The sequence below is a fragment of the Mustelus asterias genome, chromosome 9, assembly GCF_964213995.1.
Source record: "Mustelus asterias chromosome 9, sMusAst1.hap1.1, whole genome shotgun sequence".
NCBI classification, from domain to species: Eukaryota; Metazoa; Chordata; class Chondrichthyes; order Carcharhiniformes; family Triakidae; genus Mustelus; species Mustelus asterias.
The window spans coordinates 45665189-45690016 of record NC_135809.1 but is presented as its reverse complement, the minus strand read 5'-3'; the positions used below and the strand labels follow the sequence as shown (position 1 = coordinate 45690016).

Here is a 24828-nt window from a genome sequence, read left to right as displayed (position 1 = left end):
GAAGGGTAGGTCGTGCCTCACAAACCTTATTGAGTTCTTTGAGAAGGTGACCAAAGAGGTGGATGAGGGTAAAGCGGTCGATGTGGTGTATATGGATTTCAGCAAAGCGTTTGATAAGGTTCCCCATGGTAAGCTTTTGCAGAAAATACGGACACATGGGATTGAGGGTGATTTAGTGGTTTGGATCAGGAATTGGCTAGCTGTAAGAAAACAAAGGGTGGTGGTTGATGGGAAATATTCATCCTGGAGTTCAGTTACTAGTGGTGTACCACAAGGATCTGTTTTGGGGCCACTGCTGTTTGTCATTTTTATTAATGACTTGGATGAGGGCATGGAAGGATGGATTAGTAAATTTGCGGATGACACTAAAGTCGGTGGAGTTGTAGACAGTGCGGAGGGAAGTGGCAGGTTACAGAGGGACATAGATAAGCTGCAGAGCTGGGCTGAGAGGTGGCAAATGGAGTTTAATGCGGAAAAGTGTGAGGTGATTCACTTTGGAAGGAGTAACAGGAATACAGAGTACTGGGCTAATGGTATGATACTTGGTAGTGTGGATGAACAGAGGGATCTGGGTGTCCATGTGCATAGATCCCTGAAAGTTGGCACCCAGGTTGATAGGGTTGTTAAGAAGGCGTACGGTGTGTTAGCTTTTATTGGTAGAGGGATTGAGTTTCGGAGCCAGGAGGTCATGCTGCAACTGTACAAAACTCTGGTGCGGCCGCATTTGGAGTATTGCGTACAGTTCTGGTCGCCGCATTATAGGAAAGATGTGGAAGTGTTGGAAAGGGTGCAGAGGAGATTTACCAGGATGTTGCCTGGTATGGTGGGAAAATCGTATGAGGAAAGGCTGAGGGGCTTGAGGTTGTGTTCGTTAGAGAGAAGAAGGTTAAGAGGTGACTTAATAGAGGCATACAAGATGATCAGAGGATTAGATAGGGTGGATAGTGAGAGCCTTTTTCCTCGGATGGTGTTGGCTAGCACGAGGGGACATAGCTTTAAATTGAGGGGTGAGAGATATAGGACAGATGTTAGACGTAGGTTCTTTACTCAGAGAGTAGTAAGGGCGTGGAATGCCCTGCCTGCAGCAGTGGTGGACTCGTCAACGTTGAGAGCGTTCAAGTGGTTATTGGATAAACATATGGATGATATCGGAATAGTGTAGATTAGAGGGGCTTTAGATTGGTACCACTGGTCGGCACAACATCGAGGGCCGAAGGGCCTGTACTGCGCTGTAATGTTCTATGTTCTATGTCCTGGCAGAGTGGCGTACAGCGCATCAGAAAGCACTATGGCTGTGTTGCACTCACCACAAAGTCTCTTGGGAACTAGGACCATCTTGTGCACGCCACGCGTTAGCACTTGGGTTTTAGACTGACATAATCTAATACTGGTGTGATGCAAGATCAGTAGATCTGAAGGGGTGCTGGCAGGCAGCTGTTTTAATGAGCATTCATGAGATGCACATGGTGTTCACGCCACCAGCCAGTGGGATGACTGACCCACAATTGAGAGAATTGCTACGTGATTTTATGCCGGCAGGTTTCCAACTTTTTGGCTCCCGCTAGAGCTTCCACTTCTACCCGCCACCAAACCCATTGCGGGCATGATGGGAGAATTCTGCCCACCGGGCATGATGGGAGAATTCTGCCCACCGGGCATGATGGGAGAATTCTGCCCACCGGGCATGATGGGAGAATTCTGCCCACCGGGCATGATGGGAGAATTCTGCCCACCGGGCATGATGGGAGAATTCTGCCCACCGGGCATGATGGGAGAATTCTGCCCACCGGGCATGATGGGAGAATTCTGCCCACCGGGCATGATGGGATAATTCCGCCCACTGTAACCAGTAATCTGGGGGAGCAGTTTGCCCACCTTTTATAGAACAAACTCTATTTTCATTCCTTTGGTTTTGTCAGTTACCAGCATTATGAAGCAAAATCCTAACTGAGTACATGTTGTAAGTGGGATAGTATGTGGTAATGGTGGGAGTTGACCACTGTGTTCACATAAAATCGTAAATATGACATTCAGATCAATGTACCTGGGCTAAATCTAAATAATATCTGAACAGTGCAGTTCATAGCAAATACTTTAAAGTATAACACTAAAAACAATAAAAATAGATCAGTTTACAAATGATTAGAATACCTTCTGTGGAATATATTTCCTCTACCGTTCTATAATCTGCAAGATTCCTGAATGGAATATTTTTGTAGTTCCCAACAAAATACAGTGCAGCCCCGTTGTAACGCGATGGTTGGGGTCCATAAAATGTTATCACTAAACCGGAAATAGCAAAAAAAAGGGTCCATCGTGTCATATCCGATTTCGCTCTAAATCGGGGTGTGTAAAATCGGGGTTCCACTGTATCAAATAGTTCAAAGGTGGATTGGCCATGTGAAATTGCCGCTTAGTGTCAGGGGGAGTAACAGGATAAATACGTGGGGCTACGGGGATAGGGGCTGGCTGGGAATGTGGTCAGTGCAGACTCGATGGGCCGAATGGCCTCCTTCTGCACTATGGGGATCCTATGATTCTATGAGTTCACAGTTCAATTTTGGGAACCCACAACATCCAATTGATCGATTCGGAACAAAACTGAAATAAAGTTGATCAGCTAGATGAGGGATTTACACCAAGTAGTCTTTTACGTCATAAGTATTAGACTTTACACTTGCCTTCCCCTCAACCATCAACTTGATGTGTCGTCATTAGGGAATATAAATTCATCTATTCCTCTCAGCTTTGAGGAATTAATAATTAAAACAGAGAATTGTCCTCACCACCCAGTTATCTTTGATCAATGTAAATGTGGAAATGACACCAACAATAGGTGCGAGCTGTCTCTTGATTAATGTTAATGATCGGGCCAGCTTCCTGCCCGTTGGTTATTCTCTTGGTCTCCAAGTTCTCAATGTCTGTCTGTTTTTGACGACTGTGTTTGGTGATAATACAACTGTAGAGGGCGTACTTCCCACCCATGCTCAGTTGCAGTGCTCATGTCGAAACCAGAGTCCTCCCAGACTTGCGTACAGGAGCTCAGAGGACTGAGAGGAGCTCCCTCCTCACCCATGTGACCTCCGTGTCACAGCTGGTGAGACAGTGGCATACTGGTAATGTCACTGAATCAGAGGCCCAGGCTCTGGGGCGACAGGTTCAAATCCCACCACGGCAGCTGGTAGAATTTCAATTCAGTTAATAAATCTGGAATTGAAAGCTAATCTCCATGATGAAGCCATTGTCAATTGTTGTAAAATCCATTTGGCTCAAGAACATCCATTAGGGAAGGAAATCTGCCATCCTTGTCTGGTCTGGCCTGCATGTGACTCCACACCCACAACAATGTGGTTGACTCACAACTACCCTGAAATGGCACTCAGTTCAAACGCAATGGGGAATGAGCAACAAATGCTGGCTATATTTAAAAGAGAGCTGGGTGTGCCACTTTCGCAACTGCAATGGTCAAGCTGTTGGGTTTTTATATAAATATGAAACATATAAATCACTTTGCATCCAGATGGTACATGCACTGTGGGAAGTTTTCAATGGTGGTTTTAGGCAGGGATTATTTTCCACCAACTCTAAACATTGGATTTTTCCAGGCTTTCCTAAGGATCTAGGATTCATTGAAGCCTTTTTTAAAAAGTTTAAATCCACGTTCTGTTCAGTTGCATTGATCTTTGAATTGTTGACACCATCAGGGGGTTCTGATGAATGATTTATCCACCATTGAAGCTGCAATGCTATACAGTGTCCGTTCCACAGCGACAGTGCTTTATCCACAGCGCACCCTCTCCACAGCCACAGCCTCTGAAAATGCATCGGGGCCAACCAGCAACAAACAATAAAACGGAGTTCCCTGGGTTTGGAGCATTAGTTTGGACACCCCTGCTCTGCTGACTGTAGGTGCCATTACCACTTCTTTGGATCAGGAGTAACAATACTGAGGCAAACACTTAGCAAGCAAGATAATGAGGTGCAACTCTGTCATTTAATAGACTCCATTGGTTGACTGCTGTAAACTTCACCAAGGACCCTCCAAACTCACCATCCTATATCGTTCCCATATATCTCTATGTTCAATTCAACAGACTCACCCAGGCTGCTGCTTAAACAAAAAGTATGGTTGGGATTAGTTCTGGGGGAGGTAGGACCAGTGCAAACTGGACGGGTTACACTGGCGCAGGACCGGGACTGATGTCCTAGGCGAGCATTTGCTAGTATGGCTGGGGAGGGTTTAAACTAGAATGGCAGGCAGATGGGAACCTAAGCAGGCTGACAAGGGAAAGAGAACAAGCACAATAAAAAAAATAAGAATAGTAAAATGCAAAAATGGTAGATAGGGTAATCGAGGGTGAGCGGCAAATAGGACTACAATACAAAGAAAAGTTTGATTGATTAAGAATTATAAAATGGCAAGCTTAAAGTCATTGGATCTTAATGCACGAAGCATTCGGAATAAGGTAGATGAACTGACAGCGCAAATCAAGGTAAATGGATATAATATCATAGCCCTAACGGAGACGTGGTTAAAAGGAGATCAAAATTTGGAACTTGATGTCCAGAGAAATTTGAGCTTTCGGAAAGACAAGGAAGGAAGGTAAAGGTGGTGGGTTAGCACTGTTAATATGAGATGAAATTAAGACAGTTGTGAGGCACAATCTAGCTGGGATGATGTAGATTCTATCTGGGTGGAGGTTAAAAAAACAGCAAGGGAAAGAAGACATTGGTAGAGTCGTGTATAGACCTCAAACAGAAGCCACATTGTAGGAAAGGGTATAAATTAGCAAATAATAGGAGCATATAAAAGGAATAGAGTAATAATTATGGGTGACTTTAATCTTCATGTTGATTTGGTTAATCAAGTTGGAAAGGGTAGCTACGACAATGAATTCATAGAATGCATTAGGGATAGTTTCGTAGAGCAATATGTCACGGAACCAACCAGGGAACTGGCTGTAAGTTTAAAGTTTATTTATTAGTGGCACAAGTAGGCTTATATTAACACTGCAATGAAGTTACTGTGAAAATCCCTGTGTTGCCACACTCCAGCGCTTGTTCAGGTACACGGAGGGAGAATTTAGCATGGCTAATGCACCTAACCAGCACATCTTTCGGACTGTGGGAGGAAACCGGAGCACCCGGAGGAAATCCATGTAAACACTGGGAGAACTTGCAAACTCCACACAGACAGTGACCCAAGGCTGGAATCAAACCCAGGTCCCTGGCGCTATGAGGCAGTAGTGTTAACCACTGTGTCACCGTGCCACCCTTGAATCTGCCACCGTGCCACCATATTGAATCTGGTAATGGGTAATGAGGCAGGTTGAGTAAATGACCTCAGATAAAAGATCCTCGAGGAAGTAGTGATCATAACGTGGTAGAATTTAATATCCCGTTTCAGAGTAAGAAACTTGAATCAGAAACAATAGCATTAAACTTAAATAAAGGGAATTATAATGAAATAAGGATAGAGTTAGCTAGGCTGGGCTGGTGGATTAGCAGGAAAGGCAGTAAGTAGGAGTGGCAGGCATTTGGGGAGTTAATTCCAGACTCTCAGCAGAAATATGTCCTAGTAAGGAGTAAAGATTCTAAGAGAGGGATAAACCAACGATGGCTCAATAAGGAAAGAGAATATTAAGTTGAAACAAAAGGCTTATAAGGAGGCAAAAGTCAGTGATAGCCCTGAAGACTGGGATAAATTCAGAATCCAGTAAAGGAGGACTAAAAGATAATAACAAGGGAGAAAAGGAACGACCAGGGCAAACTCGCAAGGAATATAAAAACTGACAAGAGCTTCTTTAAGTTTATAAAAAGGAAGCAAGAGGTCAAAGTGAACATAGGCCCCTTAGAAAATGAATCTGGGGAGATAGTAATGGGGAACAAGGAAATGGCAGAGGAGTTACAGGTATTTTGCATCAGTCTTTACGGTGGAAGATACTTTGAGCATCCCGTTAATACGAAAGAATATGGAGGAGAGGAATTAAGTAATATCACCATCACCTGAGAAGTAGTATTAGATAAACTATTGAGGCTAAAGGCAAATAAGTCCCCTGGCCCTGATGGCTTGCATCCTAGGATCCTAAAATAAGTAGCTATAGAGGTAGTAGATACATTGGTTGTAATTTTCCAAAAATCCTTGGATTCTGGAGGAATGCTAGAGGATTGAAAAACTATCGCTCCTGTTCAAAAAGAGGAGGAGGCAAAAAAGCAGGTAATTATAGGCCAATTAGCCTAACATCTATTATTGGAAAAATGTGGGAATCAATTATTATGGAAGCAATAGTGGCACATTTGGAAAATCACAACCTAATCAAGCAGAGTCAGCATGGCTTCATGAAAAGGAAATTGTGTCTGACTAATTAGTTTTTCCAAGAAGTCCCAACCAGAGTGGATAGAAGGGAAACCAGTAAATGTGTTGTATTTGGACTTCCAGAAGGCGTATGACAAGGTACCTCACCAAAGGTTAAGTCATGAGATAAGAGCCCATGGTGTAGGAGGTAGTTTATTAGAATACAATGCAGCACAGGAACAGGCCCTTTGGCCCTCCAAGCCCGCGCCACTCCCTGGTCCCAACTAGACCATTCTTTTGTATCCCTCCATTCCCACTCTGTTCATGTGGCTATCTAGATAAGACTTAAACATTCCCAGTGTGTCTGCCACCTTGCCCGGCAGTGCATTCCAGGCCCCCACCACCCTCTGTGTAAAATACGTCCTTCTGATATCCGTGTTAAACCTCCCCCCCCCCCCCCCGCCCCCTCACCTTGAACCTATGACCCCTCGTGAACGTCACCACCGACCTGGGAAAAAGCTTCCCACCGTTCACCCTATCAATGCCTTTCATAATTTTATACACCTCTATTAGGTCACCCCTCATCCTCTGTCTTTCCAGTGAGAACAACCCCAGTTTACCCAATCTCTCCTCATAACTAAGCCCTTCCATACCAGGCAACATCCTGGTAAACCTTCTCTGCACTCTCTCTAAAGCCTCCATGTCCTTCTGGTAGTGTGGCGACCAGAACTGGGCGCAGTATTCCAAATGCGGCCAAACCAACGTTCTATACAACCACAACATCAAACCCCAACTTTTATACTCTATGCCCCGTCCTATAAAGGCAAGCATGCCATATGCCTTATTCACTACCTTCTCCACCTGTGACGTCGCCTTCAAGGATCTGTGGACTTGCACACCCAGGTCCCTCTGCGTATCTACACCCTTTATGGTTCTGCCATTTATCGTATAGCTCCCCCGTACGTTAGTTCTACCAAAATGCATCACTTCGCATTTATCAGGATTGAACTCCATCTGCCATTTCTTTGCCCAAATTTCCAGCCTATCTATATCCTTCTGTAGCCTCTGGCAATGTTCCTCACTATCTGCAAGTCCAGCCATTTTTGTGTCGTCCGCAAACTTACTGATCACCCCAGTTACACCTTCTTCCAGATCGTTTATATAAATCACAAACAGCAGAGGTCCCAATACAGAGCCCTGTACAGAATGGATAGAGAATTGGCTAATTGGCAGGAAACAGCAAGTGGAGATGAGGAATTATTTTTCAGGTTGGCGACCTGTAACTAGTGGGGTTCCGCAGGATCAGTGCTGGGACTACAACTGTTTACAATATATGTTAATGACTTGGGTGGAAAGGCAAGTTGCATGAGGCATGCAGACAGTTTACAAAGAGATATTGAAAGGTTAAGAAAGTTGGCAAATGGAGTATAATGTGGAAAAATGTTAAGTTCATTTTGGAAGGGAGAACAAAAGAACAGTGTTATTGAAATAGAAAAATACTGCAGAAAGCTGCAACACAAAGGGTCTTGAGGGTACTTGTGCACGAAACACAGAAAGCTAGCGCACAGGTACAGCAGGTAATCAGGAAGGCTGATGGAATGTTGGCCCTCATTTCAAGGGGATTGGAGGATAAGAGTAGGGAAGTCTTACTGCAACTGTACAAGGTACTACTGTGAGCAGCTTTGGTCCCCTTATTTAAGGAAAGATATTATTTCATTTGAGGCAGTTCAGAGAAGGTTCACTAGGATGATCCCTGGTGTGGAGGGATTGTCTTATGAGGAAAGGTTAAACAGATTGGGATTCTACTGATTGGAATTTAGAAGAATGAGAGGTGATTTCATTGAAACATATAGGATTCTTAAGGGGCTTGACAGGGTAAATGCTGAGAGGATATTTCCCCCTCATGGGGAGAGTTTAGGACCAGAGGGCAAAGTCTCAGAATAAAGGGGTGCCAATTTAAGACTGAGATGAGGAGGAATTTCTTCTGAGGGTTGAAAGTCTTTGGAACTCCTTGCCACAGAGAGCTGCAGGGACAGAGTAGCTTTAAGTGCACCAACAGCACTCCAGATTCAACTATTCAATAAGGTGGCTCACCAGCACTTCCTCTTGGGATGTAAGTAGTAGCATTACCAGCAATAACACCATCCCATGAATGAATTTTAAACAAAATAACCGCGATTGAAATGATTGTTACAGCACTACTCTCTGCTAATTAGCAGTAAGGAAGAATTGTCAGCTTTGATTAAGTTAGGCAGTACTTACTGGGGGAGGATTTCAATGTTCGCTGTCATAAATTTGACAGATCAGCTGACCCATTTTCCACCCTGCATGATCATCCTTCCCAATGGCTTTAGGCAGGGTTTATAATATGTGCCTGATCTGCAATCCTGAGTTTCCCAATCAATAATAAAAAATTTAATTTGTCCACTATCTTCGAAATGCATATCATTCACCACCACCTTCTCAAGGACAATTGGTCCATATCCCTTAATGAATTTTTAAAAATTGGCTTTGTGAGTTGTGCAGAGTGACGGATGATTATGTCAGGAAGATTTTATCAGACGGGCAATCTGGAGCTCGTTGCATCATTGCCCTTGTCGTTGCATCATTGCCCTTGTCTCATTTGGAGAAATAAGGCTCCGTGTAGTGTGGATTTAGCGACATGGTTTCGCTATCGTTTGAACAATCTGGTAAAGTCACGTGCTTGCTATCAAGTGGCTTAACCCACAACTTGCTTGCAGATTTCCATATAACAATTTGCAAAAATGTGTGGTTAGGTTGGTTGGCTATGGCAAATTGACCCTAGTGTCAGGGGAATTAGCAGGGTAAATGTGTGGGGTTATGGGGATAGGGCCTGGGTGGGATTGTGCAGACTCGATGGGCCGAATGGCTTTCTTCTGTACTGTAGGGATACTATGAATGTAAGCACTTGTTTGAGTGTCCAGAAAGTAGCACAGCACAGTCTTATTAGATCCTTGAACAATCAAATGTTGAACATGCATCCTAACCCGGGAGTGGGGTCTGCACTGGGGGTGTTACAATGCTTGATTTTTCTGCACAATGCAATTGAGGGTCTGGTATAAATCTGAGCTTTGTGTGGTCCAGTAAACCCTTATTTTAATTTGAATCTCACATTCTTCCTTCTAACTGTTAGACTTTCTGTTATTACAGGGAAAGGAACCCACTGTCCGACAGATAGCTCTGCTACATTTCAGGAATGTAATCACGCTAAATGTGAAACTTGAAGACGCTCTGTCACGACCACGTGCAAGGGTCCCACCTTCACTCATTCAGATGCTGCTTATACTGCAGGTAGGCCTGAACTCTCTATTTTAACTGTCCGGAAAGGGGAGTGTGAAAGAAATGATGCGACTCTTCATTCTTCTGTCTCTGACCTTTTGCATATTAACATGTGGTTTAAATTGTCTCATGCAGTCTCCTTTTTAACTCCGGATGTGGTAAAACTGAGTGATGTGGAGCCTAACATTTAAACATTCAATACACAATGGTTTGAATTAGAAACAAACCCAAGGCTATTGGTAATTTGAAACAGTGTTAATTTTGTAAAACACAACTTGTTATTGACATGAGCTCCCAAGTAAACGTATTCCAATTTATTTTTAACATTTAGTGCTCAGTTGCAAATCTCTAGCGTACTGCAATGGTCTCAATACATTTAATTAGAACACCATGGTTTCTGAAATATCAGATCAGTACTGTGCCCCAAACCTGTTGCAAAGTAGTTTGATTGGAATGATTAATGCTGTACTAAAACCAAATGGAGCCAAATGCTCCTCTGTAGAGCATTCCACTCATTTCTATGTCGTGAATTAACTAAAACAGGAGAACAGATAGTCTAGAGCAATAACCCAGCCAAGATTTAACATATTTATTGGGGCAATCGAGTTTTAGTGGTTAACCAATCCATGTGTATCATATATGATGGAATCGCTTCTAGGAAACCTCCCAAGACTAGATGTTACAGAGTTAACACAAAGACAAAACTTAAGGCACTGTATTGTGACGTGCATAGCATGGTAAATGAGTTGATAGCACACATTGAAGTAAATAAATATGACCTGATGGCCATTATGGAGATGTGGCTGCAGGATGACAAAGATTAGGTCCTGACTGTTGTGGTTTAAATGACCTTCAAGAAAAATAGGAAACTAGGTAAAGGTGAAGGGTCGCACTGTTAATCAAGGATGGGATTGGTGCAATAGTTAGAGATGACCTTGGATCAGGATGTGGAACCAGTTTCGGTGGAGATGAGGAATAGTAGGGGAAAGAGGCATCAGGGTAGTGGTCTATAGGCCCCTAACAGTAACCACAATGGAGGACAAAGAATACAGGAAAAAATATTGGGCGGTTGTGATAAAGGACTGGCAGTGGTCATGGGGGATTTTAATCTACATATAAACCGATTATAACCTGGATGAGGAACTCATAGAATGCTTTCAAGATAGTTTCTTAGAACAGCATGTTCTGGAAACAGCCAGACAGCAGGTAATATTAGACTTGGTGATGTGTAATTGTGTAATGTGACAAGATAATTAATTTCCTCAGAATGAAGCGGCCACAATATGATTGCATTTTACAGCCAGTTTGAAAGGGAGAAAAGTGGGTCTAAGTCTAGTATTTTAAACCAAAAAAGGACAAGCATGTGGGCATGAAAGCTGAGCTAGCTGAAGTGAATTGGGATACTAGGCTAGGGGATAGATCAATAGCGAAGCAATGGCAGACATCTAAGCTGATATTTCAGAATACTTAATATTCGAGGTGGTGAAATTAATCAATCAAGAAAAGAGCATATAGCTGCGCAAGATGAGTGGCAGATCAAATGATTAATTAGAATATAAAGAAATGCAGAGCATGACTATGAGGTTAATCAGAAGAAAGATATTAGATTGAGAGGAAACTAGCTAGAAATGTAAAAACGGATAGTAAGACTCCCTACGGCTTTTTCAGAAGGAAGAGTAAGTAAAATGAGTATTGGAACTCTAGAGAGTGAGAATGGGGAGTTAACAGTAGATATTAAGGAAGTGGCAGATGAAATGAGCAAATGTTTTGTTTCTGTCTTCACTATAGTCGATGTAAAAACATTCCAGTAATAGCTGTAAATCGGGAGGTATAAGAGAGAGCGGAACCTGGTGAAATTACAATCACTGGGGAAGCAGTACTGAGCAAACTGCTGGAGCTGTGGGCAAGTAAGTCTCTGGGTCCTTCATCCCAGAGTCTCCAAAGAGGTGGCTAATGAGATAGATGATGTGTTGGTGCTAGTTTTTAAAAATTCACTAGATTCTGGAATGATTACATCAGACTGGAAAATGGCAAATGTGACCCCCTCTATTCAAGAAGGGAGGGAGACAGAAAACAGGCCAGTTGGCTTGATGTCTGTCATGAGAAATATGCCAGAATCAATCATTTTAAGTAGATTATAGCTGGATACTCAATGTAATTGGAAAGAGTCAGCATGGTTTTGTGAAAGGGAAATAGTGTTTAACAAATTTATTGGAGTTCTTTGATATAGGAACATGTGCTGTGGATAAAGGGGAGCCTGTAGATGTGCTGTAATTGGATTTCGAGAAGGCATTCAAGTTGTCAAATCGCAGGTTATGGCAGAAAATAAAAGCCGATGGTGGAAGAGTAACGTATGAGCAAAGTTGGCTGGCTGTCAGAAAGCAGAGTATGCGTAAATGTGCCTTTTTTCTGATTGGCAGGAGTGACGATTAGAATCCTGCCGGGGTCTGCACTGGGACCTCAACCGTTTATATCAATAACTTAAATAAGCAAAGGCATGGTAGCTAAAGTTGCACAGGGCATAAAGGTAAGTTGGAAAGTATGTTGTGAAGAGAACATAAGGTGGTTGCAAATGGACATAAATAGGTTGAAGGAATGGGCAAAATTCTGGCAGATGGAGTATAATGTGGGAAAATGTGAAGTTGTTCACTTTGGCAGGAAGAATAAAAAGGCAGAGTAGTAGTTAAATGGAGAATGGCTACAGGGGTTGAGATGGAGAGTGATCTGTGTGTTCCAGTGCATAAGTCACAAAAAGTTAGTATCCAGGTACAGCAGGTAATTAAGAAAGCAAATGGAGTATTATCCTTTATTACAAGAGGAACTGAACATAAAAGAAAGGATGTTATGATTCAGTTACTTACTGTGCTTACCCCAGTCCAACGCCGGCATCTCCACATCATGATTCAGTTATACAGGGCATTCATTGGTGAGACCACATCTTGAATACTGTGTGCAGTTTTAGCCTCCTTTAATGAAGGATGTAAATTCATTGGAGGTGGTTCAGAGGAGGTTTACTAGATTGATACCTGGAATGAGTGGGTTGTCTTATTAGGATAGGTTGGGCAGGCTGGAGTTTGGAAGAGTGAGGGGTGACTTGATTGAAGTATATAAGATCTTGAAAGGTCTCGTGGAAAGGATGTTTCCTTTTGTGGGCGAGTCCAAAACGAGGGGGTACTTTTTTCAAATTAGGAGGCTGCCCATTTTTAGGACCAGAATCAGGAGGCATTTTTTTTCTCTGAGGGTTGTGCGACTTTGGAACCCGCTGCCTTAGGCACTGGAGACAGGTCATTGAATATTTTTCAAGGCGGAATTAGATTCTTATTAGGCATGAGAATCAAAGATTATCAGGGGTTGGCAGGAATATGGAATTCAAAACGCATATCAACCATGTTCTTATTGAATGGCAGAGCAGCTTTGAGGGGCTGAATGGCCTACTTCTCTTATTTAATGTGTTCGCATGCCTACATCATTGTTCATGTAATTAAATAGTAAAAATATAACAGATGCTGCAAATCTGAAATAGAAAGTTCTGGAAACATTCAGCAGTACATTAGGCATCTGTGGGCTCTCCAAATGTGGCCCCCTTATCAGAACAGGAAGGTACTGCACTTATTTAACAATGAACAGTACAAAGGGAAGTTGGAGAGAGTGGGTGGTGGACTGTACACGTATACAGAAGGTAATTTAATTCGTCTGCAGTTGAGGTTTCAGTTGTTATGGAGGCTCTTTTTTGAAAGAATGAATGCGTCTATCAGTACTAAATTTCTTTGAAAATGTCTTGTACAAAGAATGATGATTGAACGAAAACTGACTTTTTTCAATATTGACTGTGGCTGACGTTCTGGGAAGTTGTGCAGAGTCTGGGAGCAGAACGAACAGGTATTCTGGGTTAATCATTGCATCTACTGACGTAAGTCAACCACTTGCTCAGTAAACCAGGATCGTGGTTTAAGCATAACCATGAACAGTTGACTTGCAGCTATATAACCTGAAAGTGTGCAACCTTGTATGTAATCTAAAGTGACAAAAGGTATGGGGAGAGCGTTGGAGTATGGTGGTAAGATCGAGGCTCAGCCATGGTCATACTGAATGCAGAGCAGGCTCAAAGGGCTGAATGGTCTATCCCTATTTTCTGTGTTTAATTTACTCAAGTGTACAGACTTATAAGTTACTATGTTTTTCTTTTGCCCTCGTCTAAGGAAAAGTGCATATTTCCCTGTATCGAGACAGAATTTTCAGAGGCGGGTGGAGGTATATTTCGGTGCATGCAGGGTGGGAAAATCATGGAAAAGGAAAGCCGTTTGGGATGCCCACATCATCTGACCCACTTCTGGCTTTCTCCTGCAGGGTGAGGGTTTCTGAATTGAAGAACTCTTGTACATCTGCGGGAAAGCAATTGAGATGAATGCAAAGGTCATTAAGGATCTTGATAATCATGAATTCCTTCTTTCTCTATAGCCCACGGCTGTATGTGCACCTGGTCAGGGTCAGCGAGGAGAATGCAAGGCAGCAAGAGCTTCTTCACTGTAACTGACAAGGTGTGCGGGCTTTGGTCAGTTACAATGAAGAGCTCTAGCCATGGCCAAGTGAGCAAAAGCATTTCTTTGAGAGTGCTTTCACTGCTTGCCAGGTGATTGTCAATTCCTTGGGAAACACTTCACCGGTCTAGCATTTCCCAGTTCCCAACATGACATGGAAGCAGCGTATGCAACTCCCCCTTCCACCTCTGCTGAGGTTCAAGAGCAGCAGCAAGATATCCCTACACAAGGCAGATGAGACTGACGCCACAATCCATCTGGAAGGAGGTATGACCCCCACAACAGGACTACAGGCAAAGGATCAGCCTTCTCTTCATGTCTGAGCTCCAGTGCATCAGGATGCTTGGGCTCTCACGGCAAGTTGCTGCTGACAGGCTCTTGGAACAAGACCTCCTTCCTTGTGGACCAGATGAGCTCACGTCGCCAAGACCAAAGTGCCTGTCACTGAAGTGTCACTGTCGTCCCAAGTAACTACAACCTCCCCACCAGGTCCCTGCGACTCCCCAAGTTATGTTTTTTCTTATCCTGCAAGAGAAAAAGCAGAGAGGTGCATGCATTTGTAACAGTATACGTGAAGAGGAGGTAAGGACACCATTAATGGAACGTGACACAGAGACATGGGTATGAGGGGGCAATAAATGAGGGCGAATGTCAGTGTTGGGGGAGAGGAGGTGTCGTGCAGGGAAAGTTCTGTGCAGGGGGGGGTTGGACCTCTTGTGCTCCTGAGTTCCTGGATCCTCTGGTCCATTGTCCCCAGATTGGAGAGACCATAGTTCTCCTGCTAATTTCCTTGTCCACTTCTATTCACCCCTGCTTTGTTGGAGAGGATGTCCTCGTCCTCCTGTTCTTGGGAGAGGTCACCTCACTGCAGCCCCTCAGATTCCACAGTCTGACCTCTGGCTCAGACTGTAAGACCCTGGAGCCCCCCCCCCCCTTATTCCATTAATGGTGTACTAGCGTAAATCTCATTGAAAGTCAGGGGGGGGGGCCTATTCCCATTGGAGAGGCCGGCAGCATAGCACTGAGTGGGCCACTGCGCATGCGCTGATCAGTCATAGCAGCCCTGACAACCACGCCCTCCACACCAGCACCCATCCTCGATGGCCCCCCCTTCGCTCCAACGGGTCAAACTGCCAGCTCCTCGCTAGTGGGGAGCTATTGTAAACCCTGCTGGAGTGAAGCACTCCTGGTGGTGGGGGGACTCTCGCGGGCCTGCTAATTATATTTAAATCAGTATTTCAATTATTTATGCAGCTCCGCCCCAATTTCTGGCATGGAGCTGACGGCGCTGAAGATGCGGCGGTCGGAGATGCGCGGAGGCCCACTACATGGCCTCCACTAGAGTCTCCTGGCCCCATAGCACAGCGGGCTGGGAGAATCCATCCCCTCCCCAGTTTCCTGACCTGCAAGTTGTCCTGCAGGAAGTAAGTGGAGAGGATTCTGCCCTCAGTGTCACTTCAGGTGTTTTGGAATCAAATATTGCAGAGTGAAATACAGAGTGACAATTTTTCTTCTCTGCTCCAGCTCTGTGCTTTCGGCCTTGTGCTCAGAGGAACACTGTAGTGCATCACTGCAGCAATTCTGTGTTAATTTTACATTTTTGAGTGAGATTGACAATTTAGGAGCAGATTCAATCGCCCCAGTCCCAGAGGACCAGAGGCTGCTCTCCCTTTTGAGGGGGAGAGCTGACTGGTGGTGATTTAACCTGAGGATCACCACACCTCAGGTGAGGGGAAAGGTTGAGACGGTGGGGCCTTCATGAATAACTCCGCCTGTATGCAAACTCGTAATGCAGTGCATTTAATGTTTGAAAGGCTCCATTTATTTAATAGGTGGCTTTTGAAATGGAACGAAGAAGTCTCTCAAACTTGAAAAAGCTGTTTGAAATGATAAAGGTCATTTGTCCGTTTGTGACCATGTTACACTGTAGCATGGATCTCTACTCCAAATTGGATATAGGGCATCTGTGCACCGTGGGCACATAGCACGAGGGTTGTCCTTGTGTTTGTGCCTGTCACCACACAGGTGTCTTGGCTTCTAAGGTACAAAGCAGAAGTGAGGTGGCAATGAAAACATTATTCACGTTGGAACAATATTGTGAGGCACACACAAAATAGTTGTTGTGTTCACCACCCCAGAAATGCCATTTAAACTTTTAATGAGTACACTCACTACTGTGTTTCTCATTTAATATTCAGGATGTTGTGTCTGATTTAGAAGAAGAATGAGTCAGACTGTAAATGTGTGATGTACAGATATCTTCTTTGAGCTTCTTGGAAGAATGTGAATTTCAGAGACTGGTTCGAAGTATAAAAGAAATGGTCTAAAAGAAATGAGTAACTGTCAGAAACCTTGTGCAGAAACTTTCACCGAGATCATGTAGATGAGAAAGCAACAGCTTTATGAGAGTGTTTAATACTTCCCTATTACTCACAATAATGTGAATGCATTGATATTTGAGCTCATGCTGTCTATTGCCAATTGTTGCGCAATACTCTATTTAACAATGCCAAATGTGTTTGGGCCCTATATCCACTGATAGATTCAAAATCTATCTTTAACTTTGGAGCCACTTTGCCTGATTGATAATTGATTTTAACTAAGTTTGGGCTGCTGTTGAGTTCAAGCCCAAGCAGGAATGAATGCAGAGGCAGCTGAAGTGAACTGGCAGACAAGGTTAAGGAATAGATTAATAGAGCTTCAGTGACAGGCTTTTAAAGGGATATTTCAGAATACACAGAATAGAGGGCCCACTAACCATGGTTAACTAAAGAAGATAAAGACCATATCAATCTTAAAGAAAAAGCACATTGTTGCACCAAGACAGATTGCAGATTGGACAGAATATAAAAAAACAGCAAAGAATGACTAATAGATTTAATAGTAGGGAAAAATGAGAGTGAGTGAAAGCTACCTAGAAAAAATGAAAATGGATAGTATGAGTCTCTATAAATACGTTTTTTCTTGGTTAGCACAGTGGTTAGCACTGCTGCCTCACAGCACCAAGGACCCAGGCTCGATTCCAGCCTTGGGTCACTGTCTGTGCAGAGTCTACGCCTTCTCCCTGTGTCTGAGTGGGTTTCCTCCCGGTGCTCAGGTTTCCTCCCACAGTCCGAAAGACGTGCTGGTTAGGTGCATTGGCCATGCTAAATTCTCCCTCAGTGTACCCGAACAGGCACCGGAGTGTGGCAACTGGGGGATTTTCACAGTCACTTCATTGCGGTGTTAATGTAAGCCTACTTGTGACACTAATAAATAAACCTAAACTTCTTACTCTTATTTAAGTGAGGGTTGGTCCTATAGAAAGTGAGTGTAATAATGGAAATAAGGAGATGGCAGATGAATTGAATAGGTAATTTGCATCAGTCTTCACCATAGAAAACATAAGCAACATCCTGGAAAAAGCTATAAATAGAAAGCGGAAAGGAGGGAGGTACGACCACTAGAGAAGCAGTACTTCAGAAATCATTGGAGCTGCTGGCTGACAAGTCTCTGGTCCTGATGGGCTTCTTCCTAGGTTCTTAACAGAAGTGTCTAATGAGATATTTGATGCGTTTGATTTAATTTTTCCAAAATTCCCTTCATTTGGGGAAGATGTCAAAAGGGAAGGGGGACAGAAAACAGGAAACTACAGGTCAGTTAACTTAACATCTGTCACAGGGAAATTGTTAGAAGCTATTCTTAAAGATGCTATGGCAGGACATTTAGAAAAGATCAGGGCAATCAAGCCAAGTCAACATGGTTTTTTAAAAAGGGAAATCCTGTTTAACCAAATTATTGGATTCTTTGAACTCGTCACGTGCTGTGCACAAAGGGGAGTGGCTGGATGTACTGTACTTAGCTTTTCACAAGGCTTTTGATAAGCTGCCACATCAAAGGTTATTCTGGAAAATTAAAGCTCATGGTGTCAGAATAACATTGGCACAAATAGAAGATTGGCTAGCTAATAGGAAACAGAGTAGCCATAAATGGGTCATTTTCTGATTGGTAAGATATAAAGAGTGCCGCAAGGATCAGTGTTTGGACACCAACTGTTTACAATTTATATAAATTACTTGGATGAAGGGATTGAAGGTATGGTTGCTAAGTTTGCTGAGGATATAATGGTGGGTTATAAAGTAAGTTGTGAAGAGTGCATTAGGGCTACAAAGGGCCATAGATAGATTAAGCAAGTGGGCAAAGATCCAACAACCACTCTCATCTTCCTTTGTACCAAGTATGACTCCAATCAGTGGGGAGTTTTGCCATTGACTTCAGTTTTGCTAGAGATCCTTGATGCTATACTTATTCAAATAGTGCCTTCATGTCAAAGGCAGCCACTGTCACCTCACCTCTGGAGTTCAGCTCTTTTATCCATGTTTGGATCAAGCCCATAATGAGGTCAGGAGCTACGGCAGAACCCAAACTGACTGTCCGTGTGCAGCTTATTGCTGAGTGGGTGCTATTGTTGACCCCTTCCATCACTTTACTGGTGATTGAGAGTTGACTGATGGGGCAGTAATTGGCCGGGTTGGATTTGTCGTGCTTGTGTACAGGACGTACCTAAGCAATTTTCCACATTACTGGGTCAGTACTATTGCCGGAATGTTATCAGGTACAGTTCCTGGAATATGATCAAGGCCCCCATAGCCTTTGCAGTATCCAATGCCTCCAGTGTTTCTTGATATCATGTGGAGTGAATCAAATCGGCTAAAGACCGGCATCTGTGATGCTGGGGGCCGCAGGAGGAGGCCGAGATGGGTCATCCACTCGGTACTTCTGACTGAAGATGACTGTAAATGCTTGAGGAATTACAGAAATGCTCTGCCCTATTTAAGTGGACATTACACAGGCTGGACCTGCGTCACTCTTCACATTCATCAACAATGCAAAGCTGCATTCGGTTCTTTGATTTCTGCAGTGTTTTTTCTAATTTAACTCTGTGCAACCTGCAGAGACAGTTCTGCACAAAGACTGTATTATTGAATTATTCAGACTTTCTGCTTTCTGGAATGATGGTGAAAAACACTCAGTTTATTTCTGTGGTAGGTCCTGCTGTGCGGGAAGAGTTCTTGACTTGGAAGCCAACAATCTGTAAGACGACCATCCCTGAGTGAAGCACCAAACTAGGATCATTTTTGTTTTGGGTGGAGTTGTGGTTCCTTTTGAGCATGAGAGAAATTGTCTAGTTCTGTGGTGTTGAGTATTGAGGTTGAATGTCCTTTGATCTCTGCTGGAGTTTTTAGTTAAAGGAACTCAATGGATTTATGTGAAGTTTACTGTCAGTAAAGACATTACACAAAGCGCCTCGGTTGAACCTAGTGAAAGCACTTGGTTCTTTAGAAGAACTTGAGATATTCTAAACCACAGAGCTTGCTTTTCTGAGTTTCTCTAACATTAGCTAGTTATTTTTATGCCTCAGAAGCAGTTCCTGGCTTGTCGCTGTCCTTAATGCCAAAGGGAATTTATAATAAGTTAAAGCACAAACCTTTAAAAATCATTTCATTGCTTGCGGTTTATTTCCCATCTCAGCTCCCTTGCTCCGCAGTTACTTGTCTTGCCTTTTCTTTCTCAACCAACAGAAGAAAGACATGTTAGCAAGTCGATCACCTCATTGTTGTGGGATCACTGTGTCTACGTAACAATGGTTACTGCATTTCAAAGTAATTATTATTTCAATCATTCCCTCTCTATAGAATCCCTACAGTGCAGAAGGAGGCCATTCGGCCCATGTAGAATGCACTGACTCTTCGAAAGAGGATCTTACCCAAGCCCACCCCCCAATCATTGTCGCGCCATACCATTTACCATGGCTAATCCCCCTAACCTACACATCTTTGGACACTATGGGGCAATTTAGCATGGCCAATCCACCTAACATGCACATCTTTGGATTGTGGGAGGAAACCGGACCACCCGAAGGAAACAAACGCAGACACGGGAATAACATGCAAATTGCACACAGTCACCCATGACCAGAATTGAACACGGGTCCCTGGCACTGAGACAACAGTGTTAACCAATATGCCACCATGCCACACAATTTATAACATTCAATAAGTATTAAAGCATATATCAATCTAAAGATAAAAATAGGAACCATTGGTAATCCACAAAGGGTCAGTCTGAATTTGTAGAGACGGAGGATATTCCAATCAAAGATAAACACCCAGAGAATCATGTCCTGCGCTTTCTCCCCAAAGATGCTGACCAGACCATTGAACACTTCCAGATTTCCAGGTCTAGACTTGTTTTCACTTCATAGCGTCCACTGTGCGTATTTTTAATTTCACTTCACAGTGTGTTCTGCCTTGTTTTCTACAATTCTGACTGGGTTAAAACCGTCGATGTGGTTGAAGTGAAACAGCTTGGCAAACATTTACCCTGATGAGGGGGAGGCCCAGCAGGACCATACTGAGGTCAAGTGAACATCCAAGAGGCAGGCAGGCCACCGACGTCTGATTGGAGGAAGCCAAGTATCATTCCCTGGACATGAAAGATGGAATAGCACCACTTGGAAGAATAGGAATTGGTCCCTGATGGCTTGGCCAATACTTACCCCTCCTCCAACATCACCAGAACATATTATTTGGCTATTATCACATGACTGCCTGGAGAGCCTTGTTGTAGGCAAATCGAGTGTTGCATTTCCTACATGATAACCGTGACTACAATTCAAACTCATATCATTGGCTATCAAATGGATTTCAAGTCTTCCCTCGTTCATAAAAGCCGCTGGATTATTATTTTTTTACTCTACTGGGAGAAGAATTAAAATGTTACGAGTTTAGTCCAAGAAAATGAGTCCCTTCCAAATTAAAGCAGTAAGAAAGTGAGGAAGGGTCAGGCAGACTCGAAATGTTGGCTCTATTTTCTCTCCACAGACGAGGGAGATTTGGGGGTGCCATGGACTCCCCTGCCAACAGACAAAACTCGCCTATTGATCAAACTGCTGTGGGCAAAAAAAAACCGACAGGAAAAAAAAGTTTATTTATTACTGTCACAAGTAAGCTTACATTTAACACTGCGAACTTACTGTGAAAATCCCCTAGTCGTCACACTCCGGTGCCTGTTCAGGTACACAGAAGGAGAATTTAGCATCTCTTTTGGACTGTGAGTGGAAACCGGAACACCCGGAGGAAACCCACGCAGAAGCGGAGAACGTGCAAATTCCACGCAGACAGCGACCCAAGCCGGGAATCGAACCCGGGTCCCTGGTGCTGTGAGGCAGCTGTGCTAACCACTGTGCCGTGTCTGTAAATAAAGAAGGTAATTGCAGGACATTTGGGAAATGCGTAATTCCAAGTTTCCCTTCCCTAACTCCACTCCCTTTCTCGGAACGTGCCCCAAGATGGGATTGGGATCCATGCTTTTTTTTAAATTACTTTTGTTGGTAGCAACATGGCTCGTGTGGTCCACACATTCCGAATTGAATGCCAGTGTGGATTTGTGCCCACCAGACTTCTACATAATTCAAATCTTATGCAACACTATTTTCAGTCTAAAATCCATGCACTGTTTAACCTTTTGGGAACCGTTACTCAGAGTGGAACGCATAGTCCATTGGCCTGCTCTGTGATTTGTCCAAACCTACAGAAGAATGTGCAGTAATTCTTAAGCCTATCTCATGTACCACCCACTCTCGTGGCCAATTCTTCATATGTGTGACCCCCTAATTGCTGATCAGCATCATTGGGAGTCGGGTGCGGAGGAGGTTGGTGGTTCTTGGACAGATGGGTATGGCTGAAACTCTACTCCAGTTTAAGATGCTCATCCAAGCCTCGGGTATCTGAATATTTCAGAAAGAAAGCGTTCTTTCTGGTTGTATCACAGCTTGGTATGGCTCCTGCTCTGCCCAAGATCGCAAGGAAATACAAAAGGTTGTGAATGTAGTCCAATCTATCGCGCAAACCAGCCTCCCATCCATTGACTCTGTCTGCACTTCCCGCTGCCTTGGCAAAGCAGCCAGCATAATCAAGGACCTCAAACATGCTCTCTCCCACCTTCTTCCGTCGGGAAAAGATACAAAAGTCTGGGGTCACGTACCAACCGATTCGAGAACAGCTTCTTCCCTGCTGCTGTCAGATTTTTGAATGGACCTTCCTCGCATTATGTTGATCTTTCTCTACACCCTAGCTATGACTGCAACACTACATTCTGCACTCCCTCGTTTCCTTCTCTATGAACGGTATGCTTTGTTTGTATAGTGTGCAAGAAACAATACTTTTCACTGTATACTAATACATGATTTCTATGATTTCTACATGTGACAATAATAAATCAAATCAGATATTATTACAATTTGGTTGCATGCTAAAAAGGAAAATCTTAAATTATGTTTGAATAGTATCCTAAGTGCTTTCCTGTGCTTTTTGTAAAATCCTTTGCTCTTCTTATCTCTGTTTAAAACAAAGGATGGGATTGGAGAAGTGAGGTAGGGTTGCGGGGGGAGGGGGGGATGAGAAAGGGGAGGCATCTTCAAACAGAAGGTAATCTAACGTGCCCTTTTTTAAAAAATCATTGTGTATCCCGAGCAGAGAAGTTTTCATACAAAAGCAAATCTTCACTTGTGCTGCAGGTATGTTTGTTCTTTGTTGAAAATGGAATAGAAATCTCAAGTAATGGAGAAGGAAGCTGTTGTTAAGGTCACCTTTAAAATGCTGGCAGACCCTTATTATTTATTAATAGCTTTCATCAATGTGAGGCCTGTTCTTGCTTGCCGGAGCTTGTCTTCCTTCATCTCAGCAGGAAATTCCCATTGACATTTTTAAGCTGAGTTTGAGCGAGTCTGTAAATTGGGTCAGAGCCCAGTGGAGCTGTCAGCTGCTCGGTGCAGACGGGAAAGAGGCCAGAACTCAGCAGTTACAGCCAGCTTCATCAGGCTTCTGTAGTTAAAGCCTTTTCCCTCCTTGCTACCCCCCAACCTACTTGTTACATTACTGTAAACGCACAGTGAACCGGAAATCCAATATTGGCACTGGCTCCTGAGATACATTCCCAGAGAAGGAGATTTTTAATCTGTCACGATTGCTTTATTTCATTGAATCGTCCAAAGACATTCCAAGTGAAATTTGCATTTGGAAGGAAGTGCCACACAGGAGGGCCAACACTGATTTGTCATTGGGATGTGAAACCAGCTCAAAGTCTGGCAGAGAGCTGCAGTGTTTAGTGGGGCGGGGGGGGTGGAAAGGGGTATGGGAGAGGGGTGAAAACTGTGGTGGCTTCCTGATGCTTCCTGGCTACCAGAGACACCAACAGCACCCTGGGACCAGATCCTCTTCCAGCCAAGCTGAGAGGTTTATTTCTTCAATTGCAAAGAAATATGGAAATTTGCCCTAAAACCGAGGAGAGCAACAAAATTGATGCCAAATACAATAGGAATAAAGTATTAAAAGGGATAATGGAATGTGAAACTTTAGAGAGATTAAGATATGGCATTAAGTGATTGATTCATTAATATGGCATGGATAATGTGAACAGAACATCACTTCAAAATAAATCAAGCCAGGAAGATCAAATGTGAAACATATAGATGGTTTTGGCAGCTAATTGTGTCTTTGAATGCAACAAATAATAATACTGGACAGCATTATCTACAGTCATGGAGTCGGCTTCCATGTGTACCTTGTTGGATGGATCAAGCAGGACATAGGCATGGCTGGCTGGCCAGCAATTGTCCAAGGGCAGTTGAGAGTCAACCACATTGCGGTGGCTCTGGAGTCACATGTAGGCCAGACCGGGTAAGGACGGCAGATGTCCTTCCCTAAAGGACATTAGTGAACTAGATGGATTTTTCTGACAATCGACAATGGTTTCATGGTCATCAGTAGATTCCTAATTCTAGATATTTTTAATTGAATTCTAAGTACACCATTTGCCATGCTGGGATTCGAACCCAGGTCCCCAGAAAATTAGCTGAGTTTCTGAATAAATAGTCTAACAATAATACTGCCAGGCCATTGCTGAGACTGTGTAGAGTCTCAACAAAAATGGTTTACTCAAGCTTGTTGAACATGCACGAGGGAAAGCACTCAGAGCTATAATTCAAGATTGCTTCTGAGCTACTCTGCAGCACCATCCCTCCCCCATGGATTCTTACAGCATTCTTATACCTCTTCTCATTAGAATGTTTACATGTGAGAATCCAATTAAGTTATCATCTTGTTACTCTAAGTTCTGCTTCTGTCACATTGTGCTGTCTCAATTGTCCTGTGTGCTTTTATCTTTAACTCTTCTCTTCATATTCTGTGTTGATTACGTCTATCTCGTAATATCAAATCACTACAAGTATCTTCTAACGTGTGAATTTCAACTGTGGGTATCATTAACCACAGTTACCCTGATGTTTCATTAGTTTTCCATAGGTGCAATGGATCCTATGCATTATCTCCAGACATAGTGGGGTCATGGTAAATGGTATCGATTCTTTATTGTTGCTACAGTCTCTGAAGAGCAGCAGCTGGGGTGTGACTGTCTAGTAGTGTCTGGGAGATAATTATTTGAAGATTTACTCCATGTAGGTTCCTGCAGCAAGTTTTTTGATATTCTAGCCAGGCTGCCTTTTTAACCCTTAACGTCCCTTCCAATCTTGTTGCCCAAGCTCCCTTTTGACCCGACTAAAGTACCCATTTCAATCTCTCCACTGCCTATCTAATCCTACCCCCTGCCACCGCAACCACTTCCTTTGTGCTGATAGACTGCTTATCCAACATTTTG

At 43.4% G+C, this 24828-nt stretch overlaps 1 protein-coding gene across 2 annotated transcripts in view; it reads left to right on the top strand.

Moving 5' to 3' along the window:
- The window catches only part of LOC144498665 (proline-rich protein 5-like), a 116444-nt gene that overhangs the window by 66191 nt on the left and 25425 nt on the right, over positions 1–24828 (top strand). For both annotated transcript variants that reach the window (XM_078220120.1, XM_078220119.1), the window contains one exon: positions 9467–9607. In XM_078220120.1, coding sequence (XP_078076246.1) covers positions 9467–9607 — 141 coding nt within the window. The remainder of the gene's footprint in view (positions 1–9466; positions 9608–24828) is intronic.